This window comes from Anarrhichthys ocellatus, unplaced genomic scaffold, assembly GCF_004355925.1.
Source record: "Anarrhichthys ocellatus isolate YVR2014 unplaced genomic scaffold, GSC_Weel_1.0 scaffold11, whole genome shotgun sequence".
Classification (NCBI taxonomy): domain Eukaryota; kingdom Metazoa; phylum Chordata; class Actinopteri; order Perciformes; family Anarhichadidae; genus Anarrhichthys; species Anarrhichthys ocellatus.
In genome coordinates, this window is record NW_022280041.1 from 7,912,884 (window position 1) to 7,937,671 (window position 24,788).

Below are 24,788 nucleotides of genomic sequence, written 5' to 3' on the forward strand. Positions count from 1 at the left end.
AAAATTGACGGAGGTCGATTTTAACTGATCAATGGCAAAAATAATTGGCACAATCAATCGTAAAGATGATTGTCAGTTGCAGCCCTAGTAACAAGAAATTGTAGAAAATGCATTATAAAGCTCTGCACTTTACATTTTGAGGCACCGCAGCCTTTTAAGTGAGAGGTTAAAAAGAGAATGGTCAAAAAGTGATGAAGCAGAGGCCATAACTTGATCCTCCTTGCTTCATAAACACACCATCAATTTGTAATGCAAGATTTCTGTAAATTCTTATGTCTCCACGGCTGAGCTTAAATACGCGGGGCATGTTTCTCAGACTTGACGGAGCTCGTCCAGAGCCACAGAAGTCGTGCCACTGACTGAAATGAGACGGGAAAGCCTCCCAAGAACGTTAGTCAGAGCTCATCTAACTTCCCTCGCTGCTAAAGTCTTCTTAAAAGTTGTTACACTACATCTTAAGTTTCGACTAAAGTAAAACTACATACATGACCGTTACTCTTGTTATGTTCTAGATCGCCACCGCAGTGCTGGAAATTCCCGCTTCTCCCAAACTGCGAGCTTTACCTTCCACATTACAGAAGCGCTGACACAAAGCAGTACAGCCGGAACAGGCTCCAGCACAGCGGGGATTTCACACTGATCTTCTTCTGAAAACATTTGTAATTAACATCCCCCCTCACTCCAACTGTTTCTGAAGCTATCAATATCCCAGTGAGAAGATTTAACTTCCCCGAAGAGCCGGGAAACGAGCTGGATTTGGCAGGTCAAAGCGTGGTGGCTCAGTTCATGTGTGTGTGTGTGTGTGTGTGTGTGTGAGTGAGAGGGTTAAGTGAAAGGTTTACGCCCTGATTATCCTGTTATTTTAATGCCGACACTGGGAAAATCGCTTTATTACAAAGTCATTTTTATTAAGCTGAACAGCGACAGGAAATGTGACCAAAGTGCCCCTCTTAGTATCTCCATGACAAGAGGACAATACATTATGCCCGCATCAAAACAGTATAAATTATATTCAATCAAAGAGCAGTAGAAGCAACAAGAATCCCGAGCTATGACTTATAGTATGGATGTATTTAGGAGGAATGCTGAAATTAACATGACATATGCTTTAAAACAATGTTTTTCAGGAATTTAGTTATTAACCAAATTCCTGAAAAACAGTCATCTACAGTCCATTTCTGGTAGTGCTTAACCCTCTGGGCTTTGCAAAGAAATGACACACGGTGGCCCTCAAAGGACACATTTCATCAGTCGTCATGAAATACATCACACACGCGCACACACAGCATGACAAAAAAAACAAACCAGAATTCAAAACTAGGTTGTTGGTGGAATTTAAAAAAGGAGTTCCAGGTCTTTACTTCGTACGGATACCGAGGATGCCGTTGCAGCACATGCGAACCTTCCTTAGTACTGAGTGAATTCCTTTGATGAGACCTTCGCAACAATACGCTCCAACTGTCTCTTTGCTTCACACTGGGGGAAGTTACCCATCTCGTAGTACTGCGGGGCAATCTTCACCAGCCTAGGAAAGAAAGAGAGTAAACATTAGTCGCAAAGAAAAAATGGTCTTGGGTGTTTACTTGTGGGAGAGGGCGGTTCTTCCATATTCATGCAGCAACTGCCGGTGCGAGCTCGGACACGATACTTAATTGTGTACGGTCACACAGGGGGAGGAGAAACATGCATAGTCGGTGTACTGCAGTACAAGTGTGTGTAAACAAGCCGACACTGGTGAGGCCGGCATTTTATTCTTATTAGAGCAAAGAAGTAAAAACTCGTAAAACTGTGTGGGCTCGGTACTCCGGCACCGCAATAAATACAAAAGGTAAAGGCTAACTTTGAGCTTTTATTCATTTTAATTAATAAACCTTTGTTGTCATATTCCCCCCCTCCCATTTATTGAAAAAAGATGAATCATTACTTCCACAAATACACAATCTGTTGTTATCTAACAAAGCATTATGCTTTAATCCATATTTATTGGTGTTTAGACTTTCACAAACAACATTTTCACCGGGGCCGAAAAAACGGAAAATATGATGACAGACTTCCAAAGCTTCATTAGAAAACCTCAATAGAAGCTTAGAGTGAAATTTAAAAACAATATAATACAGCTATATATATATAGCCGGTTGGGCTCCGGCCTACACTAAACACGGAGCCTGAATGCATCGCGTGTAGACACAGATGGAGCACTGAAGCTGCTAATGTAGCGCTCTCGAGGTGTGAGGAAGAGGACGGCGGCGAATCGTGATCGGGTCGACACGGAGGACAACAGGTGTGGGTGACGTGTCTTACGTTGCGTGTTGCCATTACGATATTTATATTAATACTGAGTGACTACACTGTTGGATTTGTATCCAATTTCAGAAGACTGACATACATTGGATTACATTTTTTTCACAAATGTCCTCCCACAACATGCTTAACAGAGGTACGGACGCAATTCAAGAGAAGAAGAACGATCTCTTTGAAGCTATTTCAAACTAATAATATGGGATTGTGTGCAGAAATCCAGGTTATTTCCCACAAAGACAAACAGTTAAAGATATCATGAGAAGAAATACGCTCTCCATTAGTCAAGGGAACCAAATAAAACATTTCTTTCTGAGAATTATCTTTACAGCGCACAACTGAAATGTACCATTCTGGCTTGATATCGGTGCACGTGCGGATGTAATTCTTGGTCGTGAGCACAAACTCGTTGTAGAGCACCCACTCGGGCTTGTGGTCCAGCACGGTGGAGGGGTGCAGCTGAACGACTTGGTTGTCCTTCACCGTCAGGTAATGGCCGGTGCGTTCCAGGTGAGCGATCTGTTCACACCGCAGAGAGAGAGAGAAGAGGATCAGGAACCAACAAATGCAGTTCACAGAGAAACACAGGAAGAAGGAAACATATGCCCCGAATTTAACCATACAGACCCATTAAAATCTTATTAGTTACTAATATTGCAGCCTGATGCTGCAAACTTGTTTGTAAGCAGGCAGTGAGTGATTTCCCCTACTAGGTGAAGCTGCAGTGGCTGTTGTGATTAACCAAGGCAATCAGTCTCAATAAAGGCCATTCCCAACAAAGACATGGCTTCACAAACGCTGTGAAAGCTCCAACATGAACCGCAAATTTGTCTCCGAGACAAAGGTTAATGTTGACAAATATTCAAATATTAACACCATAATTCAACTTGTCAGGCTGCTTGTTTCAGGTAGCCCTGAAAATGGCTTCTTGCGAAATGCCATTTGTTTCCTTACGCGAGGAGCAAATTGACTCGATTCCTTTTTATGCGTTTAAAGCAAAGCAGCTGTGCGTGCGTGCGTGCGTGCGTGCGTGTGTGCACTTTAAAAGCGGTTATCAATTACAATTAACATCTCAGCAAATAATTTTAGTCAGTACCACTTATTTTTCATAACAACTAAAAATATGTATTTAAGTTTAATGATGTAATGACAAAGAGAACTTAAAAGAAGACGAAATAGCTGAGGTTAGCAAGTTGTAAACATACACTACCACAGAATAATACAAACACAACATGCTTCTGTGAGGGCTTCACAAAGAGGACCCGGGTGTGACGGACCTGCATGAAGAAGCCAGTGACCAGCGCGCGGCGGATGTTGGTGTAGTAGTCTCTGCTGTTGAACTCGGTGCTCCGCCGCGGCAGGTTGAAGCGGTCCATGATCCTGGACAGCTGCTGGCGCACGTTGTCCGCCGACATCAGCGAGCGGTAGTTGACGAAGTTCTCGTAGCACCACTGGGTGGAGTCGTGGTCTGCGTGAGACGAGAACGATGCAGGGTTAAAGATGAACAAAGCCGATGTTGGGACTGTGCGTTCAAAAGCGCCCACTCACTTTGCTTGAAGGCGTGGTAGACGTTGAGCAGCGTCATGTGGTCTCCGTCGATGTGGGCGAAGCGCATCTTGGACTCGTCGGCTACCTTCTTAGCCTCCGTGGGTCGGACGAAGCACTGTGGGACTAAACAAGGTTGGTATAGGCCCCAACACAGCCGCCCATAGGGATAAGTTAAGCAAATCCCGCAGACAGGAACAAGGCCTCAGCTCAAGAGAGGCACAGAGCACTTCACAGGGCACAGTGTATTGCGAAGTGGAAAAGAAGATGAGGGGGCGAAGAGTTCATCCGGAGGACTCGGGTTCTGCCGTCTCCCCGCTGTGAACTTTCTCTGGATGTCAGAAGCTGCTTAATTGTGCCTTTAATGGGTACGGGCTGTGTTTATTGAGCCTCGTGGTTGGTTGCTGTTCTCAGGTGTACTTTTCGCTGCTTACTCTTAATGAACTCAGCAAAAAAAAAGAAAAAAGAAAAAAAAAAAAAAAAAAAAAAAAAGAAACTGCCGTCCGGAAACACCTGCTTTAAGTGCACACCACGTCCAAAGAGCTAGTTAAATCCATTTCCCCCACTCTCAAAGACCCTCGCACTCCCTTCAAAGGCGTCAAGATTCATCTCAATGAGCAGCATTCTGCTTTGGCAAGCCCAAAGTGCAATTACTGCTGTAGCATGCTGGTGCTGCTGCAGCTACACCTATACATTTTGTACAGACATGTACTCTTCCCCCCCCTCCTCACGAGTAATAGCTGACACCACTGACTTTACCCCCGACTTGCTTTGTAGTTACGTTCGATAGGTGGATTTATTCCGAGTCAACTTCTGGGCTCTGCTGTGTCTATTGTTCATACAGATTAAGTCAGTCGTAAGTGGAATTTGACGATGAGGGCAAATCTAAAACAGAATGAAGGGTCAAGGAATGCAAATACATTAAAAGGGGACTTAACAGAAGCTGCTCTGTAGATTTCCTTTGAGCTCACTGGTCCATGAGCACAGGAAATGGAGAGAGTAGCAGCTCAGACCCACACATTTAGCCAGCCCCGAGCATTACCTGACAACATGGCAGTGACGGAGAGGATCTCGTTGGAGCAGTTGAATTCGCAGCTGGCGATGACCATCTTGGCCAGCTGGGGGTCCAGCGGGAACTCCGCCATCATGGAGCCCAGCTCCGTCAGGTCACCGTCGTCATTGAGCGCCGCCAGGTAGTTCAGCAGCTCCAGGGCTCGCATCAGGGTCTCTGGGGCTGGACGGGAGAGAGACGGGGCCATTAACAGCGCTCCAAGCCCACGGGCAATATGCACAGATGACGGCGATAGAACAATTTACAAAACTGTCATTTTATCATCACAGCAACAACTTGAGAACTTTTTTCAAACACACGTATTTCTGAATAGATTAATAGCCTTGTTTGAGATTGTTGCTCAAGAGGAAGCTTAGGTTTTTGCATCTTCACACTAAATAATATATTTGTCCATAATGGCATTAAACATAGAGATCAATCTTTCAAGGATGATCGGACTCATTTTGCTTTAATATCCATGTTAAATTTGGCTGGTCGAGCATTTAAAATGAATGCCTTATTTCCCATTTGTGTCTTCAAAGTCTAATTAAATATACAATTTCCAAATGTTCACATTTAAGCGGTTAAATGTGACAATGAATGAAGAAAATATAATAATTGATTTCCTTTTAGACAATTCATTTAAGGGAAACTGATTCTCTGTCATGTGATCCAGCTGTTACTGGATTAAGATATAAACTTGCTTGTTTGCTCAGTAAAGGAAGTGATTTGCAACCCGAGCAACCGAATTTGACTTAAGAGGAAGCGATAAAAGTGATAAACCACCACAGATCCAGCAGCTGCTTCACTCAGACCTGTAGTCGAAGACAGATGCGAGTTCAGAGCAGACAGACAGTGGAGCGGTGGCTAACTGGTGGCGGGGAGCATGAGGTCAACCCCAACGAGAAGGCTCTCTGTGAGTCACGCCAGACGGAAACTTAGCGGAGAAGTAATCGTGGCAGAGCTCATTTTTCATCCTCCGCTAGGGCAATCCTAAACAACTAATGCAATTACAGGGGAACTTTCTACTTAATGCTTCAACACAAAAGGCTTCCACCGTTTGGTGAAAAAGATTTTTTCCCCCCCCTCCAGATGCAATTATTGACCTTTGGCTCCCGAGAGCTAAAGCCTAATGACCAGTTGCATGTTAACTGAAAATTAGCTTCAAGCGCCGGCTGCGGTGCTCGTTCACTTTCATTCCTCTCAAGTGCTCCCAAAAAATTCAATTTAAAACAGCAGGGAGGCATTTTTTTATGATTAAGAAATATTGATTTGGGGCATCAAAGCTACTTTCTTTTTTTACACAAGGTGAGCGCCGGCAACATTACTTACCACACCAGCGGCTTGTGTTGGGCTCAACAAAAAGGTGAAAAGCTGATTTCCAAGTACTGCTGGCGAGGAATTCAATATATACACAACGTGGCTCATCAGAAAGTAAGTATTGACTCTCTCAACACTCAAGAATCCGATATATTAACCGAGGGCCACATCAATGAGAGGAAAGGCTAAAGGTACATTAAACCACATTGGCTCCGAAAGGTACTTCTCTGGAAATGTCACGAGGCAAATGAATCCCACCCAGACAAGTCCTTGTGTAAATCGCCACTGATTTCTTTTTGGATTTTCTATTTGGTCGGCCACCGCTCCTGTGTTTAGTGAGCGAGTAGCGAGGCGGGCAAAGAGAGAAATAAACTAGATAGCCGAACGTTCCCACAGTGAAAGGAAAATCAAGGTTCCCATTGAGAATACGGACAAGCTTAAATGGAAAAGGCCACTGGCTTTTTTGGGGCCGACACTGTTGATCATCAGGGAGATGATGCCTAAATCAAATTCATCTGACTTGAAATGTAAACATCAAGGAACAAGAATACAACCATACGTTGGCCTGGCATTGCCTATAGCTTCAAACCAGGGGGATTTGATTGTGACAATTAGAAGAATGTCCATCTATCCACTTATTTAGGGTTTCAAACAGGCCAGAAAACTATATTAAACCCATCTTAAAACTCATGTAGTGCTGTTGTTCCAGCCTCTGACTCTTAACTCTCCGGAGAAGCTTCTCTGACCTGTCGATTTACTCAGAGGTGGGCCTTTGACACGGCGTATCACAATTGATCCAGTGGAACTATAAACTCTCACAGGCTCAAAGCAGACTTCAAACCAGCTCCGGCTTCCACGAGCTAGTTAGGAGAAACCTTCTGCCGCGAGTGGATCAAATAAATAAAAAGATAATCCTCCCCTTTCCCTTCACCCCACTGTTCCCAGTTAGTGCCGGCAGACAGGGCCAATCCCGCACATGTTGACGCTTTACTCTTGCGGTTTTGTGAGAAATGTGGGGGCGGCGGTGGAGGTCAGTCACGTTCCACTGGAGGAATATAAAGGGAAGGCAATAGCCAAGGTGATAGTGCAGCTATTGATGTAACCAATTTCATTCTCAAAATGCCGTTTGCCACAGTGGACGGGGAGAGATGGGTTTAATCTCAGAGGTGAGATGAAAACTATATTATGGTGAGAAGAAAAGGGGGGGGAAGGAGGGGTGAGGAAAAGGATAGGGAAAGGAGGGGTGGTCTCCGCGGGAACACACACTCTCCTGGAGAATGCCATAACTGGGTTTTTTGGCCGACATCCAGCGTGATTCAACTGAACTTCAAACCGCATAACACTGGTGTGTAATCCACGTCTGTCAGAGCGCTTGTAGTCAAATCTCCAAACATTCACTCTGCAGCATTTCATATCTGCCGAGATCATTTTATCTTTGCTTTGTCGTTTCCCCCCCCGAGCTCCCATGTGACGCAGCCAACCCAGATTTGATATTGTACATGAAACGAGCACGGTTCAACTAAATGAAGACTTTATAGCGGTTTGTATTTTAGATTCAGATGTCACTGATCAAAAATCAAGAGCTATCGTTACAGATGATAGTGGATGAAGAGCAACTGGTGCATCAGTTAACAACGCAGGAAAAAAATGTCAAAAGCTGCTCATGTAGTTTTAATAACAATTGCAAACACTCCCATGTTCATGCTGCACAAAGCGCGAGTAGCTTTTCAAAATAAAATACAGGACAAACTGTATTACATGGACCCCGCACCAACAATGAATAGTACGACAGTACACAGAGAGGTAGAGAATGTGTGACCATGGCTAAAATATAAAACCATAAATAACGTCAAAAATGGAGTTTGATTTCATGAACTTCTGAAGAATTATATCGTCTTCATGGGACCGAATGCAAAGAATCTTTCAAGTGTCTTTATGAGTAAACAAAACAAACAAAGTCCTACTAACCTGGTGGGTCCATGAAGTCAAAGTGCACCAGGTCGTCAATACCCAATTTCTTCAGCTGCAGCACCACAGAGCCCAGATTGGACCTCAGAATCTCTGGATACGTGTTGTCCTGTGCCAGTTAAGAGGTACAAGACAAAGCCATGGAACAGTTCATTACCAATTAGTCTGGGCGCTTATCATCTCCTCGTGCGTTGCTCATATGTTGAATTGAACAGAGACTGGGAGTCTGGGGGCATTTGAAGGGCTATTTAACTTGACGTGGAAGAATTAGCCCGTTAAAGTGAGAGCTGGGCCTCTGCTGGTTCATTTGTCACAAAGTGGCCGTTTCGTTAGCATAGGTTATGAAGAAGGGTGGAGGCGGTGCGGTTTAGCACCGAGCTCTTGGAATTATAATTCAGCTCAACTGGGAATCGTGGCTTCTTAGTGCAAATATTGCGTAAGAGAGCTTTTCCAGCAAGAGGGCCGCTTCGGGGGAATACAAAGTGCTTGTGGCGTTGAAGAATGTGAGAATCAAGCACCTCGTAGAATTTCTTACCGTTTTCAGAGCGCCGTATTTCTTACCTGCATTTCTGTCTTGTAGGCTTTCTCTGTGTAAAGGCGGAAACACTTTCCTGGGCGTGTCCGTCCAGCACGACCTGCCCTCTGCTGGGCCGAGGCCTTGCTGATGGCCGTAACCAGAAGGGATTCCACTCTGATGCGTGGATTATACACCTGACAGGAGAGGAGAAAGATGAATTTCAGGTTAGTGGGAAAAGAAAGTGTAAACTAAACAGAATTAAGGTAAAAAGTGCATACCAACACCCTTAATCTACTAACTATAAAGCAGAGACATACACACTATACACCACCATGCATATAGAGTCTCTACTGTCGCCCCGTGTATGACTTGGCTCCAGGCTGGTGAAATGTCAGAGGAATAAATAACCGGCTTTTCCATATTTGCCGCTGTCAGGTGTGCACCGCCGTGTTTATCTGGGGATTCTCAGGCAACAGACGCAGATGATCGCAGATAAAGAGTGCTGGGAGAAGATGGGGGAGGGTGGATGAGCTAACCTTTTGCTTGGCAAATCCGGGATCAATTACAAACACCACGCCGTCGATGGTCAGCGACGTCTCGGCGATGTTCGTCGACACGACAACCTGTGGAAATGAGAACGGATGAGTTACGAAATGATCCACCCGGGTGCATGGAGGGACCGACAAGACCTGGTACTGGACCTGGCACTCAAACAACAAATCATAGTTCTTCTTCAGCATGAGTAGAGGAGAGCAAAGGAGTGAAAAACAAGAGCAGATATCTGCTTTAACTTGAAAAACAATGCCTGATGTGAGCCAGTTGACTGAAGAAGCTGGCAGAGATGCCACTACAGTGCACCGCACACACGCTGCCTCATAGTACCACAACAGTTTCTACAATCACGTTCAACGGGCCATCAACGTATCTGTGCTGAGAGCTTGGCTTGGTGCTCAGTGTCCCAATCCAAACGCATTACCTCTGGCCCTTTTTGGGTTACGTGATCGTGTGTGATTGTGTGTGCGAGGTCGGGGGTTCCGTCTGAATGTCCTCAGCATGCTGCTGGTTTTTGTTTGAGATGTCAGCATCCCTCCCTTGGAAATAGTTGCCGTAATGGTTCCTGCTTTTTGCTCTACAATGGTTACCGCTTTCATCCAAGGGTCTTTTCTTGCCACTGCAAATGTTTGCATTGTGTCCAGTTTGAAATATTTACAAAATCACTTCTAGTATTTCCACAGTAAACAAGCTACTATTTGTGTAGAAGCTTTTGAGATTTGACTAAATTCCCAACACCAACAGAGGACCGTTATTCCAGCATGTAGCATGAAATAAAAACATGGAAACATGCATGTATGGGCACATCCAGTCTATATAAAAACAAGTGAGACAAGGCACGGGTGGTTTGTTTAAAACAAAATGCAGTAGCGTTACAATGAAACACTAAATTTGGATTTGTTTCGTCACCTCAGAGCACACGATCCATACACCCGGGGGTGCAGGCGTTATGAAGAAAGCTGGATTTATGCTGATGCAAAGGGTTAACAAAGTCCCGCCGTAGATATGAAAACACCTACGGTGTGGGTTTTGATTTAGAGTTCAGCAATGATTTCCCCCGTCGACAGCACCACCACATCACTTGTTGGACGCACTGCGATCAGGCAGCATTGTGCTTTAATTATATGTATTCCCCACAGTAACTGTGTTTACATCCTTTCATTCACTTTGTGAAATATAGAGACCGTGGGCTATGCATCTAGTTATAGAGACGGAGTTACATTCATGTAGTTTGTACTGCACTTTGAGAGAATATTGTGCAAATACGTACGCTACTTTTTCCTCATTCACTGCGATAGAGCAGCAATTGTGGTGAGCAGCAGATTTGCAGTGGAGACGGCTTCGCTCGTACTTCACACCAACGTGTGCTCAAAAGCGGCGCTGAACTGTTGAAGTAGCAGCATGTATAATTAGGTGGCAAGTCCTCATAACCCCCTAATAATGTCAGTCCATCCAAGTTTTGAAAAAGAAGGCACTGGTTGTGTACCATTTCTATTGCATGTCGACAGTTCTGGGCAAAAGGAAACGTTTCAAATTAAATACAGATTTCATAGATTCTAACGCCGGCTAACGCACGGCTCCTGCAATTCTGATCAACTGATAATGGTTAGATTTCATCTTTAAGTGTCTTTGTACAGAAATGTAGGAAAAACAAGTGAGAATGAGAATAAGACGAACCCAGTCTCAGATCTCTTTCTACTACAATTATCCTCTAAGCAAAATCTGAGCAAAATCAAATGCGTCACATCACCCTACCTCGGGTCTCTTGCTGTAAGCATACACACAGCGGGAAGAGAGGAAGACAGATTTTTGCAGCTGCTCTCACGCAAGCCTCGACCGCCGCTAGGGCGAGTTCCTCTTACGCAACAGTTCAAACAGACTGGACAGAGAAACCTTTTTCGAGACCGTGGCGGCCGGATCATAGCCAGCTCTACTGGCAACTGCCACTCCACTGTCATAGCTTAATATGCAAGTGGGTGTTTGGGAATATACATTGCTATCGATCCCGTGCTAAACTTGCTCAACATCTACCAAGACAGGAAGAAGCTGTGGGCAGACCCGAGCAGTCATTTGGTATCCCGTCTGCGTATTTGGTGGTCCTCGTGATAAAATGCCAAGCACCAAACCAAACATTCCTCTGTAGTCATTGCTGATACTGGTCCACAGAAACAATTTTGCACACTTGACACACTTCCTTTGTAGCTGTGCCTCTTCAGCTGTCTTCAAGCTGCGAGCCTTACAGACTTTTTAAATCCCACCTTTTAAGTGAGGATTTCTCTTGAGCCTGAGAATGCCTGAGCGTTTAGTTATTAATGCCAGGGAGGGCCTTTCTCCCCCCCCCCCCACTCATTCAGACCTTAACCTCGGGTAATTCACCTGACAAAAGACACATTCCCCTTAGTATTCAAGCAGAGGAATGAAGAGGTGGTAATAAACGCCTGTATGAAACTGATCAGGCGGCAGTATCTGGCAAACGGTTGGGTCGTTTGTGTATTTCTTGGATGACTGGCTGTGTAGATCTGATTGACATGAGCACCCCATGACAAATGGGAGTTGCTTAATTTTGATTGACAACTGAAAATAATATGGGCCGTCAAAAAAAACAACCAGCTAAGCAGTAATACACCAAAACCAACCGCTTGGTTCAAAGACGCACGTAAAGGACGGTCGCGTGGAGCCATTATTCTGCTTTTCTTTCCACTGTTCTCCATCAGTTTCAGGGACGTGTTCCTCAAACATAATTTCTAATAACTCAAATCAAAGTATTTCAGAGGTTGCCCGGCAGTGCTGTCAATCATTATTGGTTAGGCAGATGTGTCGTCACATCTCAGCGAAGATGACAACAAAATAAGAAACCATAACCATCGTTTTACTACTGCATCTGTATCAAAACAGGACAACCAACAACAAAGAAGAACAATGGAGTACTCTGGAAGAGAGCTGGAATGTGCTGCTAGAAACAAAAGGTGGTGGAGAAAAAGTTCTCTCAGTGGAGAGACAAAATACTGCCAAAAAGAAAGGAAACAAATCTGTAAAAGAAACAAGATTCTAGAAAATTAAAGGATGACTGTGTGTGCAGTGAAATAAACAGGAAAAACTATGAAGTCCTCATGTAAACATAGAAAAACCAGCATGACTTCTTACTTTGTTGTCGGTGCCACAACCGCTTACTTCAACCTCCAACCAAACAGCACAGAAGATGATTTGGTAGGTCCCGCTTTCGCCTTTCAAACGGCATATATCTGAAACGTCCCCGGTTTTAAAATACAACGAAAACCAGAGAACCAAAGACTCAAAAGGTTCCTGAAAGATTAGTTTATGTGAAGCTTCAGGGAACGAAGGTCCTGCAGTGGAAACAGGCCCTCAGTGGCCCAAAGATACAGAGGAATTACATCGTCACAAAACCTATTAGCTACACTGTGGCCGACTGAAATTAAAGTGGCTGTCCAAAAAAATAAAAAAGACTGTCTCATGACAGACACTATATGTCAGCGACAAACGTCCCAGCGAGGAATGAGAGGTCCGTTTTTACAAATGGACTCAGTGAGGTTGCCGCCGTCCTGCGTGTTGGGACACAGTCGGTGCTCCAGCAGATGCCACACATGACAACCTCTCACATTTCATGATCATATGGGTGGCCTCATTGACTGCATTGATTCTGAAGGATTATCCGGGCGAGGGCCATTACACTGAACGCAGGCCGGCTCCTTCCAGTCTGTTGCTGCGCTGGATAATCCTGGCTTCTTTATCAGTAATATCATTAGAGCATCATCTCTGCATGTTATTTCTGGGTTATTACCTGCAGGAGAGTAAGTACTACGGCTAACGCGGGCCATCTTTCACGTCCCCTACTGGGAAACACAGCCTTGTTGACAAATAAAGCCTTTACCCCCGGCCGGGGAGAAGGGAGAGCGTGCCTTAAGCAGCATCCACGCGGCCACAGCCCAAGCTCATTGAAACGGAGACGTGGCAGAATCACGGCTGACATTTGAGGGGAATATTACAAACGTGACAATGTTGAAAAACAAAACCCAACACTCATCACGGCACATTTGCTTGAGACAATCTTTAAGACGCTCGAACGCAAAGTGAGATTATAGTCTTTGTTTGTAATTAGTCAATTGCTGCCATGGCTCTAAATGATTAAACTGTTCAAAAATAGAAGATCAGTGGCTTTCCTGGAGAAATAGAGCAATGACGAGCAAGTGCTTTATGTTAATTGAGGGGTGCCTAATGCAGTCGTTAGCATGCGTAGCGGCAGCCGTCGCAAACCTTAATTCTTTTTCACTACTTCCTCTCGGGCTGGCTTGGGACGACATCTCTGCATTTTTTTCCAGTTTATGATCTTGAGGGGAAAACAAGGGGCATCGCCTGTGCTGTTCACAGGCTGAATGAAGTGTAGCGGTGGCTGGCTTGACAGTTCAGAGGTTACACTGTCAGAGTTCACTTTCATTCCTGTATTAATAGACTATTATTAATCAATTAGTTTTGTGAGGAATCGTATGTTCTCAAAAATCCAGGTTGAATTGAGTGTTTCACAGCATCATAATGTGTTTAACGTTGAAAGCGCATAAATATTTCCACTGCAGCCTGATCTGCCTCAATTAGAGGGGCTGTAGCGATGAGTCAGTCATCGACACCGTCCCCTATCAGACGCTGGTGTTTGTTTGAATGTTTGCTCATTCAACTGGCAGCGATGATATTCTGATATTCTGTCAGATCCCCAGCCAACAGCGCAGGTGGTGCCGCTACTCCGGTGATGAGCCCGTCTGAATCGAAACTGTCACACGAGAGAGAGGAATTGTCTCGTGTCTGTATCAATAAGAGGACCAGCCACACCTCTGAGATTAAGTGATCGAGGAGGAGCAGCGAGAAAACTCCCTGTTTTGGGATCAGCTCACGTGATGTGCATTTCACGTGGCGCCAGAGGTCCGAGGCCTCCTCTCGGAGCAGCAGCGGGGCCTGCGCACACGTAGTGCAAAGATAAAAATGACTGAGGATGCAGTGCTTTCCTCAGGCTCAGAGGGCGTGAGTAATACCCCAGTTATAATTTAGAGCAGAGAATTGCATGCTGACAAAAGCAGCATATGTTGTGTGAGTCAGTCCTGCGCTAAAGCTGAGAAAGGGAAAAAAAAAGTCTCAGTCCCTACCTTCCACCTCACTTCCTTTACCCACCGTATTCCCCATCTGGCCTTTCTAACCAAGCCCACTCATTTTCAACTCCCCCCTCAGAGTGTTTTTGCAGGCAGTTATACCTTCCTTCCGATGGCACCGCTTGGTTTGTTGGGTGGGGGCGGCTCAAAGATCCTCTGCTGCTGCTGTGGAGGCAGCGTGGAGTACAGCGGGATGATCTTAATGTCGCCGACTTCGGGGCCCAGGTCGTCGACCTCCCTCTTGATCCGCTTGCAGGCTTCATCAATTTCCTGAAAGACGCAAGTGCAACAATTAATCCAGGTGTGTGCGTGTGTGTAAACAGGAAAATCAAACGGCTTCTGAACGACACCTGGATGAACAACGGCAGTGCATCTGGATGACAGAGGAAGGTGTGGGGGGGGGGAGGCGGCCGGGGGAAAACCGTGGTTCCCTGCTACAGTACATTTGTTCCAACTATCGCTCCATCTGACGGAGGAAATTAAACCTGGACTGCAGTGTGCTTTGCCGAGCTCCCTGTGGCTCCGTTGTCAAATGCAAGCAATCACGGAAAACATGGAGGCGCACGCTCCGAAGGCGCACACACACAGAGCCAGACAGACTCAAACAGGGGGTTCATTATTCCACAGTGCAGCATTGTAGAGGGGAATGCGAAATGAGACTGCAGCACTGATGCATAACCGGCGGCAAATCACGGCAGATCAGTTTAGTGAAGCTGAACGTTCTGGAGCCGGTGGGCTGGCAGACAGACAGAGGACCTGAGCAGCGCCAGGAATAAGAAAGCATGATGGTGAGCACAGGGTTAGAGCCCTTTCTCTGGAGGCCTGTCGGAATACACTATTAAACGCACTAAATAGGCCTACACGTTCCACAGGCACTCATAGAAACATATATTATGTTACCTGCCAGCACACAAACAAACACATTTTTAATCCTCATACTTGAAGGTTTTAAGTGGTTTCTGGTACGGCCTAAAACAACATACAACAGCTATTCATTTCCCCGAGTAACTCCCGCTGTTAAGAACCATTTCCTTTGTTTTGCTAACAATCGTTTGATCCTCGTGAAGGAGCGGTTACCTTATGCGTCACGTTACAGCCTGTACTGTTGCACCACCTGCAGGCCCATGGGAGCAATGCAGCACTTTCTCCAGAAGAGAAGTCATAAGGCAGTGATGATGAATAGGAACCACATCTATTATCCTGATGCTTAAAGACAGGCACACTTATTATTTAGCAGGGTAACGAACTAATCCACAAAAATTCTCAGACATTTTTGGTTTTCTTCTCTAAAGGCATACTGCGCTGAAATCAGTTTAGGCACGGCTCAAGCGGACATAATTTGTACCACCGTGTGAAGCCAGTAACCCTTTGCCTTTGACATGAGAAAGCACCGCGGTGCGGTTTCCTGTTTTCCTTCTGGACTGCAAGTGTGCTATTAGCCCCGTTGTCCCCTCGCTCGTCGCATTAAGTCGAACCCCGCTGATGGCCGTGTACCCTTTTAATCAACACGCTGACAAGTGGAAAAAAAGGTAAATCTGAATGGATTGGTAAAATTAGCCCGGGTATTAATAGCCTATCAAGCCTCTGGATGCAGCAGCTGCCATGGAAGGAAAAAAAGGACCTCTTTGCCAAAGCGCTCAAAGCAAGCTGGCTGTCCGTCCCTTAGGGACATCAAGACAGAGTGTGTGTCTGCGCGCGCACGCACGCACGCGCACACACCCGCGCACACACACACACACACACGGCAGTTGGCCAGTGTTGGGAACCTGTCCACTAGCTCTCCCCGCAACCCCAGAAGCAACAATCTACAGCCAAGCTAATAACCGACACATTTAGGCACTCCTCTTGACTAGCAAACAACCGCCCCGCCAATCCCCGTGTTTTGATGTTAGCTGCTGAGGGGGAAGCTTAACTATTAGGACTTATCTTTGCATAACAGCTGTGATAAGTTTCAACTTTCTTGTTTGGAGTTTGGTGCTTCGGTTCCATTTGTTTGTGGGAGCGAAATATCTCGCATGAAAAAAAAAAAAAAAAAAACACTGGAGGAGAGAGAGGGAGAGAGTCCCGTGCATTTTGCTTTCGCCGGTTATAAATTAAACAGTCAGATTAAAAAAAAAAAAAAAAAAAAAAAAAAAAAAAGAGTCTATGGCTTTGCCGTGGATCTGCCTCCCGATCATTAGTCTACATCAAAGTTGCTGGGAGACTGAAGAGGTTAAGAAGCGCTCGGGGGGCATGCCGCACCCTTTGAACACCCATCTCTGCCAGACCTACCACACATTAACTTCTTTAACCCAATTAGGAGGGGGGTGGTAATGAACTCAATGTGGGAATGCTCTCAGTAATGCCTTAGCTTGACACAGTGCAGGGGGTTGGGGGTGTGGTGGAATATAAATCAACAAATTACATTTAACTGCATGAGAAATGTTCAACACATTGCTTGCAAATATCCCCAGACTTTTCTACACATTCACAGGAGGGGCGATCAGCGTTTCTAGCCCTCCGAGCAGCCGGGATACCACTAAATCTGAAATCAATTACCAGCCCTCGAAGGAGACCACTTCAAACACCGTGCCCTCCGATGACTTTATCCCCCTCGTAACAAGCCGCATATTGATCCTGCTTTGGCAAATGAAAACTGACGTAGGTGTCCTGCCACAGTCGGGGCCGATGTTTGAGTGACAAATAATTACGGCTAATAAACAACATGTCACAAGATGTGATTGGGGAAGCCAAAAAGACAACGACATGAGAGTTTGCACGGATGAAAAAAAAATAGATGGTACCGCAGAACAAAAGCATTAATACTTAAATCCAACATGTCATTTTAATCTCTAGAGCAATTTGTGCTGTATTCCCACCGGTTACATTCTCGACGTGATCACATGGTCTCCAGCAGCATTCTGTCAGAGTGCTGAGAGAATAATCATACCAGCACAGGCACCGTTGGCTCTGACAGGCTTCTCCTGTCCAGTGATCGGGACGTTGAAATATTTGTTGGTGCTTTCCTGTGCGTGTTCACCCTGCTGTGACCCAATTCATCATTTTGGGCATGAACCCTGCCCTCTATTACACATCAGTGGACAACATTTGCAGGGAGGGAGGGAAAAAATAATAATAAATGACTTAATTTCAGAGATTTGTGGGAAGGGCAGAATGTAGGTCACTCCTCGTTTTTTGTGTTGTTTTTTTCTTTCTCCCGCCGCTGTGTAAATCCTGGTGGTTCCCAAGCAGGCACACCCACGTGCATTAACATCTATCAAACTGAGGATTAATAATATCCTGTGCTGAGGGTGCACGAGTGGGCTCATGGCACCGTGTATGGGAGTAACTCATCTATGTAATTAGATTAATATGCACACTCTTAACTTTGGATGTAGAAAATCTTTGCACAAGGCTATAACCTTGTTTGTTTGGACAAAAAAAAAAAAAAAAACAATATACATGCATCTAGTCGTTCATTGTCAGTTTTGACAGAAAAATGCTGTTTGAAAATGTCATCGTAGGCTCTAGAAAATTGTGATGGGCATAAAAGTCCAGACGACTACCAGAAAAAATAACCAAACAATTAATCGATGATGAAAATAATCATTAGCATCAGCCCTACAGCCCGCAATTTGTCACAACTTTCAGATTTGCAATCAGTGCATCTCTATTATCAAACCTAGAACAACTCGGGCAATCCGTAAAAAACATTTAAAACCCATGAAGGCGTACCTCTTGTCCAGTGAGGAAGAGCAGAACGTCCCCTTCGTCCACCTCACACATGTGGATCTGGACCACCGTGCGGATGGCGGCCTCCAGGTAGTCCCGCTCTGGTTCGGGCGTGTAGAAGATCTCCACGGGGTGCGTGCGTCCGGGGATGGTGAGCAGCGGGCATCTGTCAAAGTACACCTGGAACTTGCCGGCGTCGAGCGTGGCGCTCATCACGATCACCTGGATGGACAAGGGCACAGGAATAGTCTGTGAGGGACAGTGTATTCACAAAAGCGGTGAAGGGGAAGATGAAACTGAAAGTAAGGACAGCAGAGTGTAAATGTGGTGATTACGGGAGTGAGTTATCATTTGATATGGCTTGATGATAATTGAGGAGGACACATACTAAGTGGATAAAGGTGCCACCAAATACAGAATAGATGAAGAGTGCAAAAAGCTATCCAGGATGAATAATGCTCCTGAATCAGGATTTAGGGTGAGGGCGCTGGCACGAACCTAAGACGGTGTAGAACTTGGCATTACACTCCGAGTCGCTGACCTACACAGAGCTAGGACAGTCCGGGTTCTTGACGTTGGGTACACAATGTTCTCTCCAGAGCCATTAGATAGAGCGCATTAGGATTCTGATGGGAAACGCGTCTCCCATTTTCAATCTCAAACATTTTCAGGGGCCAGTGTCTCAGCATCTCGCTTTACGCTCTGCGAGACATCATAATTGCTCTTAATCAAGGCAAATTAAACTTTCAAATTTTGAAAGGGGATAGGGATCAAGGAGATAGAGGGGTGTGTGGGTGGATGATCGTTCCCAATAACCTAGACCTCATTTAACAGTCCGCGAACAACAATCTAACCTTTGATTCCACGCTGACAAACAACCAGTCATTATCCATCTGCTTTATGGGAGCGATGTCTGGCACAGTCTGACTATAAAACCTCCACCTGCCTGTACGCTCCCATCCACGCCGACACATTGCCATTCTCCCCCCCTTGGTTGATTGGCTTAAAATTGGGCCGATTCTAGGAGCAATCTCCACTCGTGCTGCGGTGCAGAATAGATGTGCATTTCTGAGCCCAACAGCGACATTTCTCTTTGCTCAACAGACACACAGCCGTCAGACACGGCGACACTGTCGGGAGAAAATGTGACAAAAGGGAGATGACGGAAGAGGGGCATACCCCGCAGGAGGTGGTGTTTTGGGGCTTTAACAGTGTTTTAAAGGCATTAAGTGGGACATATTTGTAGAAACAAAATCTGACTACTGTCAAGAACACTTTCAACACCAAGTCTAGAGACACAAGCTAAATAAAAGTGAGCTGGATCTTCCAGAATAAAAAATACAAACTTGTATTACCTTTCAAATGAATCTACCTGCTATCAAAAGATTGCAATAAATAATCCAAAACTTAAGATCGCATGAGAAAATAACACTTGTTTTTTACCTTGAGGTCAGCCCTCTGGCGGACCACCTCCTTGAGGACTCCCATGAGGATATCTGTAGCTAATGTGCGTTCGTGTGCCTCGTCCAAGATGATGACACCGTAGCGCTCCAGCAGAGGGTCATTCATGGCCTCCCGCAGCAACATTCCATCGGTCATGTACCTGGACGAAGAAAAAGACATGCAGGCTTCATCAGCACACACAACGGAAACCCTGTTGAAAATGAACGTAATGAGCACAGCATTCCTCCCTTCAAACTGCTGTGGTCAGTCAGGACATCATCAAAGGGGGAGGAAGTATAAAAATCCAGATGGATTAGAGTAAATTGTTTGGTCAAACGCACAACCTGCGTACCGCTTCATTCATAAAAACGAATTACTCGAGTATAAATTTAGCACCGTTGTAGGATGAGGGGAAAGCATTTTTGTGTTTGATAACATCAAAAGTATAGTTAGGCTTTGTTGTCGGCAAAAAAAAAGACAGAAAAAAAAAACAGATTGCGCGAGCGGTAAATTTCCTTCTTTGCATTTCATTCATTACAGACAACATGCATCAGTAAATACTATGCAGCAGTAAATGTCGTCGCAGCGAGAAAAAAAACACGGTTTATTTCGCCCTTGTCAGTCTGCAGGTCTTTAGCCTGCTGTGGAAACACAGACAACGATGGTGCTGAAGAAACCTTACTGATCTTTTAAAAAGTAGTCCCGGGACTAAAATGACCATGAACTTTTGTCATTGGTTGCTTAGAACATAAACGGAGACATGAGGGGAATATTTCTAACTGGCCTTCTTACTTGAGTACGGTCTTGGCAGAGCTGCAGTCCTCGAACCTGATGGAGTAGCCCACCTCTTGGCCCAGCATGACATCCATCTCATCAGCGACCCTCTGGGCGACGCTCATGGCTGCCACCCTCCTGGGCTGGGTGCAGGCCACGGCTCTCTTTGTCCCCGGCATCGACCGCACCATGTCCACGCACCACTGAGGGATCTGGAAGACAGCAGACGAGCCCGGTTTGTGTAAAAGACGTCACAGGAATTCTCTGTATGAAAACCCCAAACTAGGGGAATTAATGCAGTGGGTGTACCGGAGTATAACAAACATTTAAATAAGTGCGTCACTACGGCTTACCGTGTCCTGAAAAACAAATACCTGTGAGAGTTTTACCCGTCAACATGTTTCACAGACGGCATGTTCTTGCTTAGAGCTTAAAAACAGAGAATCAGCTTACTGAGAGAGGCTCCAAACGAAGAGTGTCTTACTTCCACTCTATTGAGCTTGAGATTCAGATGACTGCCCTTTAGAGATGATTCGACTCTTACCAGTCTTTGAAATGTCATCCAATCAGAAGAATCACACAAAAAAAAAAAATGCAGACGACAGGTTTGGAAGAGATACACATGTCAAGGACAGTGAGAACATATATTATGCGGGCTCACAGGGCCTGACCCTGATCATCAGATTATGTTTGGTGGAACGCCTGCATGCTACCTCATGATTTAAGCTGCATTTGCATTAAGACAAGAGTTAGTGTAGTATATTTCTGTTTTAAAACACTGACAATTGGGAGAAAGATGAATAAAATACTAAACATTCTCTTTAAAATTTCATTGATGAATTTTCCCCATTAATTTTATGAGCAATTACCACAAATGGCCATCCTTAAAGATCCATAAATGGAGCTCCTGCCTTGGTGAGCATGTATGTATTTAGAGGAGACCGCAAACTGAACACTCTACAAAAGGTCTGTTCAAAAAGTCATGATGGATGTGTGGATTACAAATGAGGATAAACGCACTGAGAAGATTACACCAAATTATTTAACAAGTGTTTGGAAGATGGTTTGTAGTCCCTTCAGGAGGATGCTCAGGCTCAACCAGTGATCGACTCGCATCTTCTCACTTTTCAAATATAAAAAAAAAACAGACAACCTAGCTCTTTCAACAACTTTGAAACCAAACACTGTGAATCAGCTCCACAGAGGAACTGTTTAAAATGCACCATATGTTCTTTGCACCCTGTTGTTTTTTTACTCACCATTACTATCAAACCAATTATATTACTGGATTTCAAATAAATTTGACACTTTTTTTTAACATTCTGCCTCGTACCTGTGTGGTTTTTCCGGAGCCCGTCTCTCCCACCAGCACAAACGACTGGTGACGCATCAGGATGTCAGTGAAGCGCTCTCTGTACTCAAAGACTGGCAGCTGCAGCCGCTTCTTCAGGATCTCGTAGTAGCGTGGAGTGTGGGGCAGGTTGGTGAAGGGGTTGATCTGCTGCTGAACGGGGTTTGGCTTAAGGAAGCCTGCAGCTGGGTTGATGGGGACCCCGGATGACTTCACATCTCTGTCCCAGTCGCGGTCTGGGGCTCGGTCCCGGTCCCTGTCCCTCGACCGTTCATCGCGGTCTCTGTCCCGGTCACGCCTGTGAGAGGGAGACTCGTGGAGTTAAGATTTGATGAAGCATTGTCACACAAAACTGACACATTTCCATTACTAATGTATATTATATTTACTACTAATCACGATTCAGTTGTGTCTAAATGTGTCAATGACAGTTGTGTATAGTGCGTCACAACAAAAGTGAAGCTAAGCAGGACTCATACAGAGGTGTATCATCTGGTCCGAAACCTCAACACCGATCAGCTCGCTTGGATGCACGCCTCTCCATCCATTCATGTACTTGACAATGGGAAAGCTGCAGCATGCAAGTGGAATAACGTCGGGCTCCAAGTTATCCTTCACGTGATGCATGCAATCCAGTCAATGGTGTAAATTTGTATTTTGCTCGTCGTTCCCGGTCAATCAAAGCGATGTCAAATCCAGGGCAGCGACACTCTCTGTGACTTTCACAACTGACAGGGATGCTTCTTCCTTGGTCCTCCAACTTCTACAGGCCCATCAGACCCACATGTGAACGCTCAGCAGTCCTTTGCTGCAAAAGTCGCCCGACTGACTTGGGACTGTAATTTGAGACATAGCAGTGACATCTCACAGGGCATCTCATTTCCGCTAAACGGCTAACATTAGCCTGGCTATAGGGGGGGGTTATGTGTTCAGCTTTCCTTCAACGTGTAATAAAAGCTACATGCCATAACAACCAGGAATGAATTAAGACATGTTGACTTTGGCTCGTGAAATGCGTGTATTTATATTTCAGACACAGCGCCTAAACTAGCACTGGCTAGCATGTAGCCACGTGCAGCCCAGAACAGGCAGACTGTTGGCTAGCTAGGTTAGCTAACTTTACACTAGCTAGCCACTTTGCTGGACCATTGCGCGACAGCGCGACCGTGTCGCTATACAATAACCCCATGCAGGTGACTGGTAATGTCATAATTAGAACAATTGTGCATTTACACCCTAGCCGGTGCTAGCTCGCTATCTAAACGTGCTACGAGTTAGCGTTAGCACGGCTAGTTAGAAACAGCACAACAGCAAAACAGCCGGGAGAAACACTTCCAACAGCTGGACGCTTTTAGTTAACGCTAACGTAACATACCCGTCGGAAGGTCTCTTTTTACCGGGCGAAGTATCATCCCCCAAATCTAAACGATGTCGCTTGAACATCCTCCAAACAGCGGCTTCAGCAGCTTATTATTCCATGCAGATATTCCCCTCAAAACACCAGCAAAATGGCGACCGGAAGCTCTTACCTCATCGTTATCCTTGACAAAATGACTCGAAAGCAGTGGTTTACTGTGAGACCCTGCGAGCACGTTGCATATAAAAAGGTACTGGCTTCACTGAGCAATGCACATGGTGCTGTCCGTTAACGCCTGTCGCAGTGGCTGCAGATACGATGCAGTGGTTCGGGGGAGGATGTGGGAGGTCTGCTGCCTGCCTCTCGGTCGGGATGATGATGTGCCCGCCAAACAACGCTCGCGCACGCTCACACGCGAGTGTTCCCTCGCCCCTTCAGTCCAAAGCTGCAGTCACTGCAGTGCAGGATGGTGTGCGTTTTGTCTCAAGCAACCTCGTTATAATTTAGTGGTTATGCAGGACTCGTTGCATGGATGATCAGATTATTATTGAGCTCAGTATATAAAGACTGCTTTGTTCTTTGATTGAAAGCTATACACACCACCATGGCTGGAGACCCACTTTAAATTGTTGTTCTAATCTGCAGAGTATAACTGCAATATAAGCAAAAACAGCCATTCAATTAATTAGTCTGTAACAAGACAAAAGTCATATGAGTGCATCACATATCATTTTTATTTTATTTAAAAAAAATCTAAATATTGAATACAGCAATTCATATTGCAAACACTGACTTCTAAGGACATCCAAAACAGATGAATTACATTACATTTTGAAGGATGCAGTGACATTATTGGTCAAATTAATTTGCTAATCTTCCTCTTCATTCATTTCCTTTAATTTTAAAGCTTGTTCCTGGCTTCCTCCAGGCAGTATTGATACCCAAATGTATAAACCACTGATCATCTGCCCTTCACATAAGTGCCAGTAGTCTGTAACTAAACCACCTCATAGGTTCAAGGGGTGTTATTATTATAATAATTATCACGATGTTTGAGAATTTTCCCATTGCCACATGAAAGAAATGTGACTGATGAACACCATTTGTAGTGATGTATGGAGTTTTTATAGTATTTTTATTTAGTTAAATTTCCTTTCAGTATGAATAGGAATAGGTATTTGTCTTGTTTTATCAGGACTGTAGTTTACAGGACTCTGCAGACACACTTGATCCAGCCCGAAAGGTGCAAGCAGGAAAGGTGATGAGCGTGGACATTTTTAATTCTCAGTTCTGCTATAGAAGAACTAGAAATCCTTCTTTCAACCTCGACAATTATAAAGTGATGAATAATCTGTCACTGAAGACAATCATTGCCGTTGACACAGGTAATTACACAGCCTGGACATTACTAACAAGCTGCATAATGGCAAATGGCTCATTGCTTATAGCTGGGGGATTGATGGTGATGGTTAAGGAGAAGTCAACTTTACAACAAAGTCATAATTCTCTAATATGCAAGGATAATTTAAAATACAGTTTCCCCCCCACCTTTCTGTCTGTCTCATATTCACAGGCTATTAAATAGCAGTCCAAACGCTGTTTGAAATAGCTCTGGCAAACACAGCTGCAGAGCTGGCAGTATGAGAGTATGGACATTACTAACACTGGGGACTAATCATTTGGAATATTGCTGCATTAACTTAAACTGCAACCCCCAGCATTGAAGAACTGAACATGAAATAGGTTTA

At 44.9% G+C, this 24,788-nt stretch overlaps 1 protein-coding gene across 2 annotated transcripts; it reads right to left on the reverse strand.

Annotated features, from left to right (window-relative positions):
* Positions 1-887: 887 nt before the first annotated feature.
* Positions 888-23,619, reverse strand: dhx15 (DEAH (Asp-Glu-Ala-His) box helicase 15). Of its 2 annotated transcripts, none has more exons than XM_031850756.1 (14): positions 23,213-23,619; positions 21,666-21,981; positions 20,351-20,544; positions 19,559-19,718; positions 18,119-18,337; positions 14,507-14,674; positions 9,236-9,322; positions 8,744-8,893; positions 8,183-8,291; positions 4,886-5,077; positions 3,847-3,969; positions 3,576-3,766; positions 2,648-2,817; positions 888-1,525 (listed from the first exon to the last, which is right to left on the reverse strand). In XM_031850756.1, the coding sequence occupies exons 1-14, from the start codon at positions 23,215-23,217 to the stop codon at positions 1,408-1,410; spliced, it is 2,202 nt and encodes a 733-aa protein (XP_031706616.1). In that variant the 5' UTR covers positions 23,218-23,619; the 3' UTR covers positions 888-1,407. The 2 variants fall into 2 exon arrangements, with proteins under 2 accessions (XP_031706616.1, XP_031706615.1); XM_031850755.1 differs by lacking the exon at positions 23,213-23,619 and adding an exon at positions 23,059-23,204.
* Between the last annotated feature and the right edge of the window lie 1,169 nt (positions 23,620-24,788).